General features: G+C 44.8%; 1 protein-coding gene across 13 annotated transcripts in view; it reads left to right on the forward strand.

Moving 5' to 3' along the window:
- The window catches only part of TP53BP1 (tumor protein p53 binding protein 1), a 64,866-nt gene that overhangs the window by 34,534 nt on the left and 14,897 nt on the right, over positions 1 to 15,435 (forward strand). For all 13 annotated transcript variants that reach the window (XM_043493897.1, XM_038418572.2, XM_043493894.1 and 10 more), the window contains 6 exons: positions 3,557 to 3,676; positions 4,366 to 4,602; positions 5,215 to 5,272; positions 6,245 to 6,337; positions 7,811 to 8,312; positions 11,910 to 12,062. In XM_043493897.1, the coding sequence (XP_043349832.1) occupies positions 3,557 to 3,676; positions 4,366 to 4,602; positions 5,215 to 5,272; positions 6,245 to 6,337; positions 7,811 to 8,312; positions 11,910 to 12,062 (1,163 nt within the window). The remainder of the gene's footprint in view (positions 1 to 3,556; positions 3,677 to 4,365; positions 4,603 to 5,214; positions 5,273 to 6,244; positions 6,338 to 7,810; positions 8,313 to 11,909; positions 12,063 to 15,435) is intronic.

Genomic DNA, 15,435 nt, shown 5'->3' on the forward strand with positions numbered 1-15,435 from the left:
ACTGCTTTTAAATCCTCTGAAGTGGAATGGACGTGTGCAGTCAATTGTAGAAAAACGGTTACTAACTTGTCCTGTAACTGTTGTTCTTTGAGATGTGCTGTGCATGTCCATTCCACGACCCACCCTCCTTCCCCTCTATACTGGAGTCTGTCTGGTAAGAGGAAACTAAGCAGAGTCGGGGAAAGCTCTGCCCTTTATACCATTGTGCAGCACTATGAGGAAGTGAAGGTCTATGCATTGCTCTGATAGGTGGTGCTAAAGCAGAGGTGGGCAAACTATGGCTCGCAGGCCCGTCCTGCCCCGCCCCTGAGCTCCAGCTGGGGAGGCTAGCCCTTGGCCCCTCCCCCGCAGCCTGAGCGCGCTGCACTGCATCGCCAGCTCTCTGGCCCGCCGCTCTTGCCGGGCAGTGCGGTGGCATGGCTGGTTCCGGCATGGTAAGGGGACAGGGGCTTGTCAGGGGTGTGGATAGGGGTTGGGGCAGTCAGGGGACAGGGAGAAGGGGGGGTTGATAGGGGGGCAATTAGGGGTGGGGGGGTTGGATAGGTCAGGGATTCTGAAGAGGGCAGTCGGGGTGAGAAGTGGGAGGGGGCAGGGGGCCAGGCTGATTGGGGAGGCACAGCCTTCCCTACCCGGTCTTCCATATAGTTTTGCAACCTCGTTGTGGCCCTCAGGCCAAAAAGTTTGCTCACCCCTGTGCTAAAAGAAAAATCTCATCTGACACACTGGGTGTGCACACCTTGAGTGGAATGGACTGGACATGTGCAACACATCTTGGAGAATAACATTCCAGAATAGGTTAGGAACCATATTTTCCCAGCTGTTATCCCCAGTGTGGTTAAGTAGTCATTGTGATTGTCAGGTAATTTGTGGCTGATTTTGTTTTTACTCTGCTACTATTGAATTAGGCCTTGTCTATGCTACAGAGTTTTGTCAACACAAATTACACCAACATACAGTCACTGTGTAATTAAACTGCTGTTGCATCTCCACACTATGCATCTTGTGTCAGTGGAACACATCCACAATAGCAGCTCTTGCATCAACATAGAGCAGTGCACTGTGGATAGCTATCCCACTGTGCAACTGGTCACAGGGTGCTTTGGGAGGGGTTGCAATGCTTTGTGGGGGCAGGTACAGCATCACATGATGAAGGTTGCTCAATCCCATCGTTCCATGGCTATCTTACTAGGTTGCTAGCCGCTTTTCAACTGCCCTGGTAACCTGCGAGCCAGCCATCTCTGTCAGAGAGCCTGGATCCTGCATGGTGTTCAGTATTGTGCTGTGTGTTATGAACACAGGGCTAAAAGGGGAGCCCAGAGGTGGGCTGTTTGGCGTGGGATGCCTTCAAGGAGCATATTAACACTGAGCCACAGTAATGTGTGGTGTTGTAGTGTGCTGAGGCTGGCATCGTTTCTTTGCACCATGCTAGGAACCATGTAATGATTGTTGTGTGTGCCTGAAAAGTAACACATTGTAAATCACTTTTTAAAGTAGCACTTGGTAATATGATCAGCTGACATTGCTGAACACTAACACACTTCTGTGGGCTTTGTGTGTGTGTGAGAGAGAGTTTGAGAGCAAGAGACTGTGTGTGTGTGTGTGTGTGTGTGTTCGGGGAGAGTGTGGCATGCTGTCTCTCTAAGTTCAGACAGCAGCCAGAAGCAACCAATCCTGAGCCAGAAACTGGTGCACAGACAGCTGGTGTCCACCTGTCTTCCCAACCCTGACATCAGCCCCCACCTCCCTCCCTGGCTCTGCACAGCATATCAGGAGTCTCTTCCCCCGCCCCCCTCCTGCCTGCAGCAATCTGTCCTGCCTCCCTGCCACTGTGGTCCTAGTGTCAGGGAGAGCAGGATTCCGTATTTGATGTTTTGATTCCATGATTCCTTCAGAGTTCTCCCACAGCCCCAGGAATCCACCCCCTCCCCTGTAGTCCAGGCAGGAGTGAATTTGCTGCTGGGAGCCAGCATGCTCAGCTGGGCAGTAGCTATGTGAACTTTCCAGGCTGAGCAGTTTCAAAACTTTCTGGGGCTTTGAAAGGGGAGGGGCACATGCTTGTGTACCTGGGCGCAGGGCAGCGGAGTTCAAAACAGTGAGCAGAGCAGTCACGGTGGGCATTGTGGGATACCTTCTGGAGGCCAGTTACAGCTGTGTAATGAACAGTGTCTGCACTGATGCTTTATCAATCTAACTTGATTTTATTTTGTCTGCAAAGCAAAGCGGGAGAGTTTTGTCGGCAGGAGGAGCATTGTAGTGTGTATACCTCCACTGTTTTGTCAACAAAAGCTGCCTTTTGCTTACAAAACTGTCTTGTAGACAAGGCCTTAACCATCCTTAATTCTTAAAGCATTGTAACAACTTTTTTTATAGTTATTGAATATAAGTCAAATATGAAGAACTCTTAGTAATGAAACAATAATTTTCTTGAATTTCTTATGCTCCATTAGCCTTGCTGCACTCAGTTGTGTATTCTCCAAGATAATTCAGTTTGCAAGAAGGTTTGAATAGCTTTTCTGAATCTAAATGTGACTTAAACATTATTTTAAAAAAAACCTAAACTTTTATTTGAGAAAAGAGACTTGCCTTTCAGGGGATTATCTTGTCATTCCACTCTGAAAGCCATGTCATAAGGGCTCCATTTGTTCTGCGACACAGTGAGATCAGATTCTATGGTAGCAACCCCTTTTGCTGTGACAGCCTTAAATTATTCAATTGCCACCAAATATGTATAGTTTCTGGTACTTCCCCATCCCTAGCAAGCTATGTCTTGTAGTTGAAAATTCTAAATAATATAAAATTAGTTGGTAATCATTTTTCAACAATGTTTTTTTTTCTCAGTTTATTTCCCTCAGATTTCTTTATCCAGGGAAACTTTTGTGGCTGTGCTCTCTAACTCTTTTTTAAATGTCAAGCTGTCACTTCTCAACAATGTGTTTAGACCTGTCTAGAGGGCAGCCAGCTGTTGTGTAAGTTTAAGATTTGTAAAGCTTTCTGCACTTGTTCAAAATGGTGCTTTATCTTCAGAATATTATTTCAAGCTTTTCCTTCCCTCCCACACAGCTCTTCTAATGCACTTCAGTCCTAACCTGCATTCCTGCCCTCTCTTCTTCCACCCTTTTTTCTGTTACAGTGCCAGGTATACCTTGAACACAACACTCCTTTCTACACATTACATAACCACTACCCACATTTATTTGCGTAATTCATCTCTCCTTTTGTTAGAGTGTGGAGGAAGGTGTATGAAGCTATGGTTGTGGCCCAAGTCTCCCACTGGGGAATTCTTTCTGGGATGACAGATTTGTAGGGTAGAAAGACATGAGTTGTGAAGACCTTAGATTCAGAAAAGCTATTCAGTGGAGTAGTCTGTTTGAGATCAGTAACTTGTTTATTGGAGAGCACTCACCAAATCTATTCTCCAAACACTGCACTGGGGTGTCCCAGTTCACTGCAGAAGCAGGATGAATTCGTCCCCATCCCTAGTGAGCTCCAGTGCTCTCCACGTATATTCAGGTACAGTCCTCTCCTGCAGATCACTAAATCTGCATCTCTCTTTAAGGAACCCTGTTTCATTTCACTTTGCCAAAGGAAGGTGATGTCATTCAGCCCTTGACTAGTGTGACCCCATCTCTTATTGGGCAGCTTAAAATGGGACCCAGAAGACACAGCACTCCTATCGGTGAGTTTGAATAGAATGGCCTCGATTTGAAATGGGAGCAGATTTGGAAGCGGACTTGAGTCTTGATACAGAACTTGATTAAAGCCTTAAACCTAATTTAGGGGCTGGTATGGGCTGGCCCTGTGCTGTGAGCAGGGCATGTTCACCTGTCACAATTTCCCATTGGTACTCTGACCCTGGTCATCACTCATTCAACCAAACATTTCCCCCTTTATATGTAATCTCTACTGTACCACAGGTGGGTGTGCCTATCTTGTGTCTTGCCATGAATTCAATATGCATGGTGCTGTCAGTCATAGGCTCCTGGCAATAGGACTCAAAAGGCCCTCCTAGTCCAAATCCTTCCCTTTTGCTATGGCAAGATCATTTCCTGTATATACTGTTTTTTGCCTCATCAGGCAGCATCCCATGTGATGTCTGACTTAGTAGTTGACTTCTATAGTGGTGTCTGTAGTGGATGATGGAACTAGTTGGCCTTTGGCTAAGGCTGTTGTCACTACTACAGAACTGAATCCCTGACACATTCTTAAGGGCAGCCTGATAGGAATGTCCACTGCTATGCTATTTGCCACTGAAGCATACAATTGCGCCACTCCTAGGCACCCACAGGGAGCTGAACCCAATGTAGCAAACACTACACTGGCTATTTTCACTTTGTATTTTGTGCCTTCTTTCCTTTCTCATTTTAGTGGATGGCAGCTGCCCAGATAGAACCATAATAACCAGCGATGTCACAGCAGAGGGCAGTATTGGGACCAATGATGTCACTGTGGAGAGCGCTATGGCATCAGCAGATGTGTTGGAAGAGTGTGAAAAGGGGGATTCTGATGCAGCTCCTGAGGCTGATGGAAAACTGAGTCTTCGAATGAACCTAGCTACCCCTGTGAGCGAGGAGAGTGAGGGGAGTCTGCCCTTCAGTCTGGAAAGTAAGGGAATGGAAAACTGGGGAATATGTAGGTGCTGACTGACTCCTCACCCAGGGATACCCCACCCAATGCCAGTCACTTGACAAGGGCTTGGAATCAGATTAGTTTGGAGAGCTGCTGGCCTCCTCTCACAGGAATCCTTTTTTTAGTTCCATTGCACAGTAACTTCTAAGAAAATAGTGTGTCCTGCATCTGAGAGGGGTATAGAGACCCCACTTAGGTGGGGGAGGGGAGCTCATGTCTCATTGGCATTGCAGTGAAGCAGAGGGACTTCCAGGTGGAGGGAGACATTCCTACGGCAGGAAGCTAGGTTTGTGTGTTTCAACAGAGTTGGGGGGCAATTAGGAGATGTGATCCCAGTTGGCTCTCTTGAGAAAAGTGTAACTTCAGTATCTGAATGCTGCTCAATCTGTGTAATATGCTCGAGTATTCATACAGGCTGAGGGTTGTAGTGGGTAGCTGAAATGGCTGGTTGAGGGGGGGATAGGATGGTTTCGTATCTATCTTCTCTTCTGTTGCTCAATCCCTCTAGCTGCAGAACTCATGGGGGCAGGAAGGCTGTTCAGGTGTGATGCTAACAGGATTCTTTCTCCCCTCCCCCATCTCTTTCAGAGCCTGCAGCCAGTGAAAGGAAAAATGGATCCTCAGCTGTTGCTGGGGCTGTTGCCAGGTAACTACTGCTTGTTGCCAAGCAGAGTGGTTGAACGCAAAGTTCTTGGTAATGAGAGAAATGATCATCTACCAACAGCAGGAAAAATAAAAATGAGACCCAGCAGCATGGAGCTGGCTCAGCCACTGCTTTTGCCTTAACCCCTTGCCTCCTGCAGTGATGCCTCTGACGCAAGGCACTTGCCTTGGTTCAGGTGCCCCCACCTGCCATTTTATTCTGGCTTGGGGGCTTCCTGCTAACTTCCTACCTTTCTTGGCCCCATGGGGCCCTGGCAAAAGTGGAGGGGCTAAAATGGTGGCCCACCAGGATTTGGTTGTGAAAGATTCAGATTGTTTGGGGAGGGGAATCCTGAAATAAGTGCTATTAAGAGACCTTTGCCACAGAATTGCTTGCTGTGTGTGAGCGTTGCCATCACTCATTTTTCTGAGAGTGGGGAAGCTTTCTAGTTGTGTGGTGAGTTTGACCTTTCAGGTGTGTTGTGAGCTTGTCATCTCAGGTTTTTTTTGTTTGTTTTGTTTTGTTTTTTTTTTGTTTTTTGCTGTGTCATGAAAGCTCTTATCAGCTCACACTGGGAAGAGGAGGATATTAAAATGTAAGGTGCAAATTATCTAATATCGCCACCTTGTGGCAGCAAGGGAGTACTGGACAATGATACCATACTTTCTCGAAAGCTAGTGTAATGCTGACATCATGCTTATTGCACTATCTCAAGCTACTGAGTTTCTCCTGGCTGGCAAGAAGGGGCTGAGACAAAGGAAGTAGGCAACAACTTTTTACAATTGTGAGTTGTCTCTTGACCCAGGAGAGCTCTGACCAACTCCAACTGCTTTCATGATTTATGGCACAACAAATTAATCAGCCTAAAGGCCAGTCTTTTGTTGGTTCTAGTGATTTTAGACATTTCTCCTTTCCAATGACAGTACTTTCCTAGTTCCTGTGATTGTGACCTGTTTCTTTAATCTGTACAACTAGCTCACAGAAGAGACTGTCTGTGTTTAGTCGTGTCTGTGAAGTACGACGAGAGGATGAGGCCAGAGGTCATGATCTTCCTGCTTCTCCATTTAGGTATAGAGCTTTGCATTTTATTCTTGTTTGGCCCTGTAGTGAGGTCCCATGTCCCTTTTAGGAGCCCTGTGCTGTGTCACTGATTCTGGGGTGACCTCTAGAGAAAGATGGGGGGGCACTGTGTGCATGTACTGAGTAATATGACTGGTAGGTGTGGGTCATGCAGTAACCAAGCTGTGCTCTCTAGCTTTGAAGTTTGATGTGAGGATTGCTGCTGTTACAGCTGGGTGAGATGCCCAGAGCCAAAGACAGTGTTGTAGGTGGGGTCATTCAGAAGCCATCCATACAAGGGCTATTGCCTCCCTGCCCTTTGCTTATCCTGCCAAAAATTGCATGGTCTTATTTGTTACCATATCAGCTATTGTTTCTTGTTTTTTCCAAGTCATTTTTTTCCTCACACATGCAGCTGGCTATCACCAAATTAAATTGAAAGGGTGTTAGAGATGCTTACTGGTAGCTGTTAGATGACAATGCAGTATAACTGTGTAAGCCACTAGCACCCAGAAGCTTTTCACTCCTGCACCTTGCTTGACATCTGTTGATTGAGGAGTGAGATTACAGGGGTATGGGCTCTCACATACAGCAGATTAACATACATAGTGTACAGCATTATTAATCATGTTTGTTATGGCAGTGCCTATGGACTTACCAAGATTGAGGCCCCATAGTACTAGACACTATACAAACACAGAGCAGTAGGTAGTCCCTGCCCTGAGAAGATTAGTCTATCTAGACAAGACAGACAAAAGGATGAGATACTAGCAAATGCCATGTTTGTTTCACTACCTTTTTTTTTTTTGTGGGGGTGTAATGGGGTTTAGCCAAATGGCAATACAAGGAAAGGGAGTGGGGTGACAGAGATAGAGCAGGAGAAAAGAGGGGTATGTGTGACGTGAGGCTGAGGTGAAGAGACTGAGAATCAGTGTGGGAGTAGGTTGGGGCAAATGGCCAGTCAGCAAAAGGTAGATAAAGTCTAGTCAAAACTTGAGAAAATATTAGTGTTTGCTCCTCTACGTCGTCTCCCAGTTACCTTTCTCATTGTCCTTAGCCACTGTAACACCAAAGGAACGGTACAGTAAAGTGTGATGCTTCCTGAAGATTGGATAACTACCAGTAGGGCTGTGTCTAGTTAGTATCGGATACCTGGAGCAAAACACACTTCAGTTAATGCTTTAGTTTGTGCTAAGTGTCATCTTTGCCACGGGTTGGGTCACTTTGGAGGTGCTGACATTTCAAAGGAACATTGGCACTTATGGGAACATTGCTGTGTTTAGCTACAGGAAGGGTGTAGCAGAACCACCAGTTAATCTGTTCCCAATGCATAAAACTAAGTGATTCTTATGCACTCCCGACAGATTATTAAATGAACATCACATAAAAAGCCACGGGGAGTCCTGCTTGCGTGTGGTGGGTGCTTGGGCACCCATTGCTTTGAACATCTTAATGTTGATCTTCATGTGATTTGGTTTGCAGGGGGAACCTGTTCAGTTTCCCAAGCACACAGGAGGAAGAACAGCATGATGATCCTGAAGCTTGGCAACAGGGTCAGAAGCACACCCCTTGTGGGGAAATTAAAGTTTCTCAGCCCACAGAGCAGGATTCCGGACATCCGCCATCCCACGCAAAAGAGGGAGAGGCTATGGAAGTTGATATTGAAAGAGATCTGGAAAAGGAAGGGAAGAGCACACAGGAGAAGCTGAGTAAGGCTCCGGCAGCCCAAGAGAGGGATAAGGACCAGCAGATGTGGACTGGCACCAGTAACAAAGCGGTCCAAACTACAGGAGGTTCTCTTTTGGCCCCAGCAGCTGTGTCAGCAGCAACACAGACAGTGATGGGAGTGAGAAGCCAGATAGAAGTGGGAACGAGCATGGCTGGGCAAAGGCCTGGCCAACAGGATGCCAAGGTCCAAACTGAGGAGAGTGGGGAGAAGCTTGTGAGTGCCCCTGGAGATGACACTGAGTCTCTGCACAGCCAGGTGAGAATGAGCAAGAGCTCAGGTTGCTTTTATGTAGTTTCAAGCCCCTAGGTTCTGAAATTGAAGACTTTACTGCATTAGATATGGAAATAATACTCCAGTCAGTACAGTATCCATTTGGTGGTTTTACTTTGCATCCTCAGCCCTAAAGTTTGAATGTACCAAAACTGCAATGGAGAAGTAGTCTCAGTGGGTGGGGAGAGCTGTGTAGTGGAAGGTTGGGCATCTGTCACCTGGGGAGGTGTATGGCTGGTGACTGTTGCTTTTTTGTACCCAGGATACAGGTAAGGTAATACATTTCCTCTTTCCCTCTATCTGCTGGGCAGGGGTGGAAGTAACTTCTTGAGGGAAGAGGTTTGAACTCTTCTGCACGCAACCAGCCCTTATCACTGTGACTTCATCCAATAGCCATGGATAAGCATGTTCATGGAGTGTTCCTGGAAAGAAATACCTTTAAAATGTTGTTCTATTAAATTTTCTTCCTGAGATGAACCCAGTGAGAGGAATGGAATGGACTGACCAAAGCCTCAGAACTATTGTAAGGAAGTGTGCTTACTTGAGAAGACCTCAGCATTGGGGTCACATTCTGAAGGTTTTTTCACAACCATAAGGGCTAGAAAATATGTGGTGGTTTTAAATGAAAGCAACTGGTGGATTCTCTGGCATACTCCAAATCTGAAGAAGACACAGGGCCCTGGATGTGACTGTTAGGTAAGAAGATTCCTTGATAAACTTATGCAGATTGAATTGACCCAATTGGGTATTTTCATAGTTTCCATCACATCCAGCTTTGATTCCTTCCGTTTACTCCAGTCCTGTGGCACCCTTGCCATTGGACTACCTCAAGGAGAAGCTGAATATGATCTGGATGTTCCCGTTTAATCACCTAGCTTCCTGTGCAAGGGGCAAGGGACTTGAGGCTGAGCAGGGGTTAAGCACTCCTGGGGAAAATTAGAAGTCGGCACCTGTGTGTTGAAGCTCATGTTCTTACCTTTGTTTTGTGGTATCATATTATACATGCATTTTCTGTTTTTATACACTTTTTGACATTATTTTACGTGCCAATAATTTAGTTATGGATCGCTGGTTAAAACGTAAAAATAATGGTGACTCAAGTGAAGGTGCATCATGCTCGAGTGAAACTACTCAAACACTTGAACTAAAATGCAAAATACATAAGTACTGTGACGAATATTTATTGTTTGGATTTACAAGTTCAGATTCTGAAGACTGGCAGGAAGCACAATGTGTCCTCTTATGAATGATTATCCAACAAATGCATGAAACCAGCCAAATTTCACCAGCATCTAGAAACTAAATATAAGCAAAATATGAACCAATCTTTTGAATTTTTCCAAAACAAGCAGCGAAAACTATGTGCAAGCCAGAAATCGATAACAAAAAGGCTGTGTTTGCTTCTTATCAAGTATCCCTGCTCATAGCAAAGGCAGGGAAACCTCACATTATTGCACAGAAACTTATTCTGCCTGCTGCAAAAGCAATGACCAGTGCAATGCTTTGGGATAAAGCTGCAAAAGATTTAAATTTGATCTCACTATCCAACAACACTGTCACCTGTAGAATTGAAGATATGTCTGTGAATATAAAAGAGCAGTTAATTGCAAGGGTATACAAAAGCCAATATTATTCACTGCAACTGGATGAAAGTACGGATGTTTCTGGTAATGCTAATTTGCTGGCATTCATTTGATACGAATTCGACAGTAAAATTAACAAAGATTTCCTATTTTGCCATGCATTACCAACACATGCTACCCCTGAAGCTGTGTTTAATAATCTGAATAATATCATAATAACAAATGAAATCAAATGGTCAAAATATGTAGGAATCCGTTCTGATGGGGCTTGTGCAATGTCAGGAAAGTACAGCAGACTCATTGCACGCGTTGAGGATCTGATACCGACAGCTATGTGGAATCATAAGTATATACCACGAGACTCATTAGCTGCGGGAAAAATGGCAGGAAAACTGAAGACAACGCTGGATGAGGTGGTGAAAGTGGTCAACTTTTTATGAAAGCTCATCCGCTAAATTCCTGCATCTTTAATGCCCTTTGCGATGACATGGGTAGCGATCATAAACGGCTTCTTTTACATTCATAAGTGCATTGGTTGTCTTGTGGGAAAGTACTCAACCGCTTGTTTGAGTTGTATGATGAAATATGAATATTTTTCATAGATACGACATTTCAACTGAGTGAGCATATCGGTGATTTTTCGTGGTTAGTTATGGTAGCGTACTTGGCCGATATTTTCACCTATTTGAATGGACTAAATTTGAGCCTACCAGGGGTAGCTGTGCCCAATATTTAAAGTTGAAGACAAAGTGGAAGTGCTGATTTAAAAAATTGGACTTTATGGTCAATTTGTCTTCAGAACTGTGTGTATGAATCATTTCCAATGCTGAATGATTTTCTTGAAATGTCTGAAGAAAAGCTGTGTGATGAAATACAAAACGTTCTTATTGAACATTTGCAGGTTTTGAAGAACAACTTCAGGGATTATTTTCCTCTTCCCGATTCCGGTAACAATCCATTCAATGTTAGATGTCAATACCACCAAAAGTTTAACTTCATCTGAAGAAAATTGCCTTGTGGATCTTTCGTGTGACACCTCTTTGAAATTGATTTTCAATCAGTACAGTCTGGTAGACTTTTCGTTATGTCTGAGACCTGATTATGCCAAACTGTCAACCAAAGCGTTCAAGTATTTAATGCCATTTCCCACAACATATTTATGTGAATGGGCATTCTCTGCACTTTTATATGTGAAATCAAACTACAGAAACCGACTGACTGTAGAAGCAGATCTAAGAATACAACTTTCCACCAATGAGTCAAACATTTGTGATCTTGTTTCGGCAAAACAACATCCTTTGCATTAAAGTTTTGTTAGCTTGTGTGGTTTTTTTATGAAGTTTTCTTTATTTTTATTATCATTAAATCTAAATAGCTAGAATAGTTCCTTACATAAATGTGTCTGGGTATCTGTCTAATAAATAATAATAAAAAATGTTTGTGGTACAATAGTTTATAAACAAAAAAATTAATAGAGCTTTTCATGAACACTGAATTTTTTCTTCAAATGTAAATAACATCAGTAGGCTTGGGGGTCCGAGAATTTTTAAATAAAAGTGGGGGTCCTCAGGTTGCTAAAGTGTTTGAGAACCGCTGTCCTAGACTATTGTGATATCAGATGTAACTCAACCACTTTGCATGCAACAGTTGCATTGGTTATGAGGGACACTGCACAGATAGTGGATTACTTGACGCAACTGCCTCACTTCTGCAACAGCACGGGCTTCCAGCTTCGAGTATTATGTAACGGATTGGGCTTCCGTTACCTTGAACAGTTTATGAAGTCTTCTGCACAACAGTCCTGAGGCAGCCCAGAATCAAAAATGTTGTGGAGAAGCCTGTGTGTGGAATCATGGCAGAAATTTGATCAGAGTCTGGTGTTAAAACAGTTTTTTGAATGTTGTCTCCTGGTAATATGGTGCTCACAGAATTGCACAACAAAAATTTATGCAGTGGGGTGGCTTACTTTCATATTTATTAGTTCATTTTGTTGTTGCAGGGAGAGGAGGAGTTTAACCTGCCCCAGCCACCCCGAGGCCACGTCCAGCATCGCCATATGCGAACCATCCGTGAAGTGCGCACAGTTGTCACACGTATCATCACAGATGTTTACTATGTAGATGGTGCTGAGGTAGAGCGGAAGGTCATTGAGGTAAATACAATTTCAGGGGTGAATGTGGTGATCTGTTTGCTGGAGGACAGATTAAATCCAAATAAGCAGGGACCTTGGCTGCTGGTATTTGTGTGGCCACAGGAAACAGCAGAGTTAACTTAACAGGCTGCCATGCTCTGGCACTGATCTTTTTGCTCACCCCCTATCAGATTTGAACATCTTTCATTAAGAATCACACCGTGTATAAAAGAAGCTGCTTCCTTGTGTTGATGCCACGTTTCTTGTGTGTTGACCGTATTACACCATGCTGAAGTAATATCTGCTACCCACAACATTGAGGGTTTCAGAGGGGTAAAACTTCCAACAGGGAACAACAATCTCTTTGGTGATTTAACAAAACTGTGTAACTTGTTGCTGCATTATAATCATTCTGGAGCTAACATTTCTCTTGGGAGACTGAGGAATCAGTAGAAACCTCTTTGATTGCTTTGCCAGAGCAAGTGACTTCGGAGGGGTTTCCATTCCAAACCCTAATATCCTATCAGAGTCTCAAAAATATTCCCTTCAATGTTCCCTCTAATTTTTCCCATCCATGTGCAGAATGAATTTTATGTGCACCAGTATGAAGGTGATGTGTGGCAGGGATGGGGCCGAGGGGTTCGGAGTGTGGGAGGTGGTTCAGGGCTGGGGCAGAGGGTTGGGGTGCAGGCTCTGTAGTAGGGCCGAGGATGAGGGTTGGGGTGCAGGCTTCCCAGGGCTGTGGTGGGGAGAGAGGACTCCCTCCAACCCTTTCTTTCCACAGTGGCACCTGAGCTGGGGGAGAGTCTCTCTCCCCCCCCCCCGGGTCCTGGGGCTGCTGCAGCTGGGGAGAGTCACTGCAGCCCTGCACACCCCATGCCCCTGAGTGCAGTGTGCACACCTGTGCAGCCCTTGGTGGCCTCCTGCACAGGTGCGCACCTTAGAGGGAACATGGCTTGGGGCATTAAAACATCTTATGCTTTCAGGCTGAGATCCATGTTTTTATATCTTACAAAATCAGTTGAGCTCTTATATGGCCCTATAGAAATGAGAGATTAATTGCTGCTGCTGCTGTGTGAACATACACTACATTAAGAAATAGTGTGCCTTTTTGGTATTCGGACAACTGGCAGGTTAGATTTAAATTGCAACCATCTCTGGGACTCTGCTGTTGCTGAGAGTGAGGAATCTTAGGCCTGTCTGAAGAATGGTGGTTTGGAAGGTGACTGACTGAAAATTAGGACATGTCTAAATGGTGAGTTAATGCATGGTAAACTGGGGTGTGAAATCTACAGTGACCCAGTATACTGTGCGCTGTCTGCATGATGGATGCATAACTGGTTGGAAAACTATTCCCAGAGAGTAGTTACCAGTGGTTCACAGTCTAGCTGGAAGGGCATATTGAGTGAGGTCCCGCAGGGATCAGTTCTGAATCTGGTTCTGTTCAATATCTTCATCAGTTATTTAGGTGATGGCATAGATGCACACTTACAAAGTTTGTGGGTGATACCAAGCTGGGAGGGGTTGTAATTGCTTTGGAGGATTAAAATTCAAAATTATCTGGCCAAACTGGAGAAATGGTCTGAAGTAAATATTATGAAATTCAATAAGGACAAATGCAGAGTACTCCACTTAGGAAGGAACAATTAGTTCCACACATACAAAATGGGAAATGACTTCCTAGGAAGGAGTACTGCAGAAAGGGATCTGGGGATCATAGTGGATCACAAGCTAAATTATGAGTCAACAGTGTCACGCTGTTGCAAAAAAATCAAAGATCATTCTTAGTTGTATTAGCAAGAGTGTTTGTAAGCAAGACATGAGAAGTAATTATTCTGCTCTACTCTGCACTGATTAGGCCTCAACTGAAGTATTGTCCAGTTCTGGGAGCTACATTTCAAGAAAGTTGTGGACAAACTGGAGAAAGTCTAGAGAAGAGCAAAAAAAGCGATTAAAAGTCCAGAAAACATGGCCTGTGAGGGAAGATTGAAACAATGGGGTTTGTTTAATCTGGAGAAGAGAAGACTAAGGGGGGAGGAGGTGATAACAGTTTTCAAGTACATAAAAGGTTGTTACAAGGATGAGGGAGAAAAATTGTTCTCCTTAACCTCCTGAGGATAGGACAAGAAGCAATGGGTTTATATTGCAGCGAGGGCAGTTTAGGTTGGACATTAGGAAAAACTTCCCAATTCCTAAATCAACAGGTAGTGATTAACTGCTTGATGTCTAGTTGGCAGCTGGTATCAAGCGGAGTGCCCCAGGGGTCGGTCCTGGGGCTGGTTTTGTTCAACATCTTTATTAATTATCGGGATGATGGGATGAATTGCACCTTCAACAAGTTTGCAGATGACACTAAGTGGGGGGAGAGGTAGATACGCTGGAGGGTAGGGATAAGGTCCAGAGTGACCTAGGCAAATTGGAGGATTGGGCCAAAAGAAATCTGATGAGGTTCAACAAGGACAAGTGCAGAGTACTGCACTTAGGAAGGAAGAGTCCCATGCACCGCTACAGGCTGGGGACCGAATGGCTAAGCAGCAGTTCTGCAGAAAAGGACCTGGGGATTACAGTGGACGAGAAGCTGGATATGAGTCAGCAGTGTTCCCTCATTGCCAAGAAGGCCAACGACATATTGGGCTGTATTAGTAGGAGTATTGTCAGCAGATCGAGGGAAGTGATTATTTCCCCTCTGTTCGGCACTGGTGAGGCCACACCTGGAGTATTGTGTCCAGTTTTGTTTTCCCCCCACCACTACAGAAAGGATGTGGACAAATTGGAGGGAGTCCAGTGGAGGGCAACGAAAATGATTAGGGGCTGGGGCACATGACTTACGAGGAGAGGCTGAGGGAACTGGGTTTATTTAGTCTGCAGAAGAGAAGAGTGAGGGGGAATTTGATGGCCTTCAACTACCTGAAGTAGGGTTCCACAGGGGATGGACCTAGGCTGTTCTCAGTGGTGGCAGATGACAGAACAAGAAGCAATGGTCTCAAGTTGCAGTGAGGAAGGTCTAGTCTGGATATTGGAAAACACTATTTCACTAGGACGGTGGTGAAGCACTGGAATGGGTTACCTAAGGAAGTGGTGGAACGTCCATCCTTAGAGGTTTTTAAGGCCTGGCTTGACAAAGACCTGGCTGGGATGATTTAGTTGGTGTTGGTCCTGCTTTGAGCAGGAGATTGGACTAGATGACCTCCTGAGGTGTTTTTCAACCCTAATTTTCTATGATTCCTAACTGTCAGAGTGGTTAAGTACTGGAATAAATTGCCTTGGGAGGTTATGGAATCTCCATCATTGGAGATTTTTAAGAGCAGGTTAAACAGACACCTGTCAGGGATGGTCTAGATAATACTTAGTCCTGCCATGAGTGCAGGGGAATGAACTAGATAAGCTCTGGAAG

Source organism: Dermochelys coriacea, chromosome 10 (genome assembly GCF_009764565.3).
Source record: "Dermochelys coriacea isolate rDerCor1 chromosome 10, rDerCor1.pri.v4, whole genome shotgun sequence".
Taxonomy (NCBI): Eukaryota; Metazoa; Chordata; order Testudines; family Dermochelyidae; genus Dermochelys; species Dermochelys coriacea.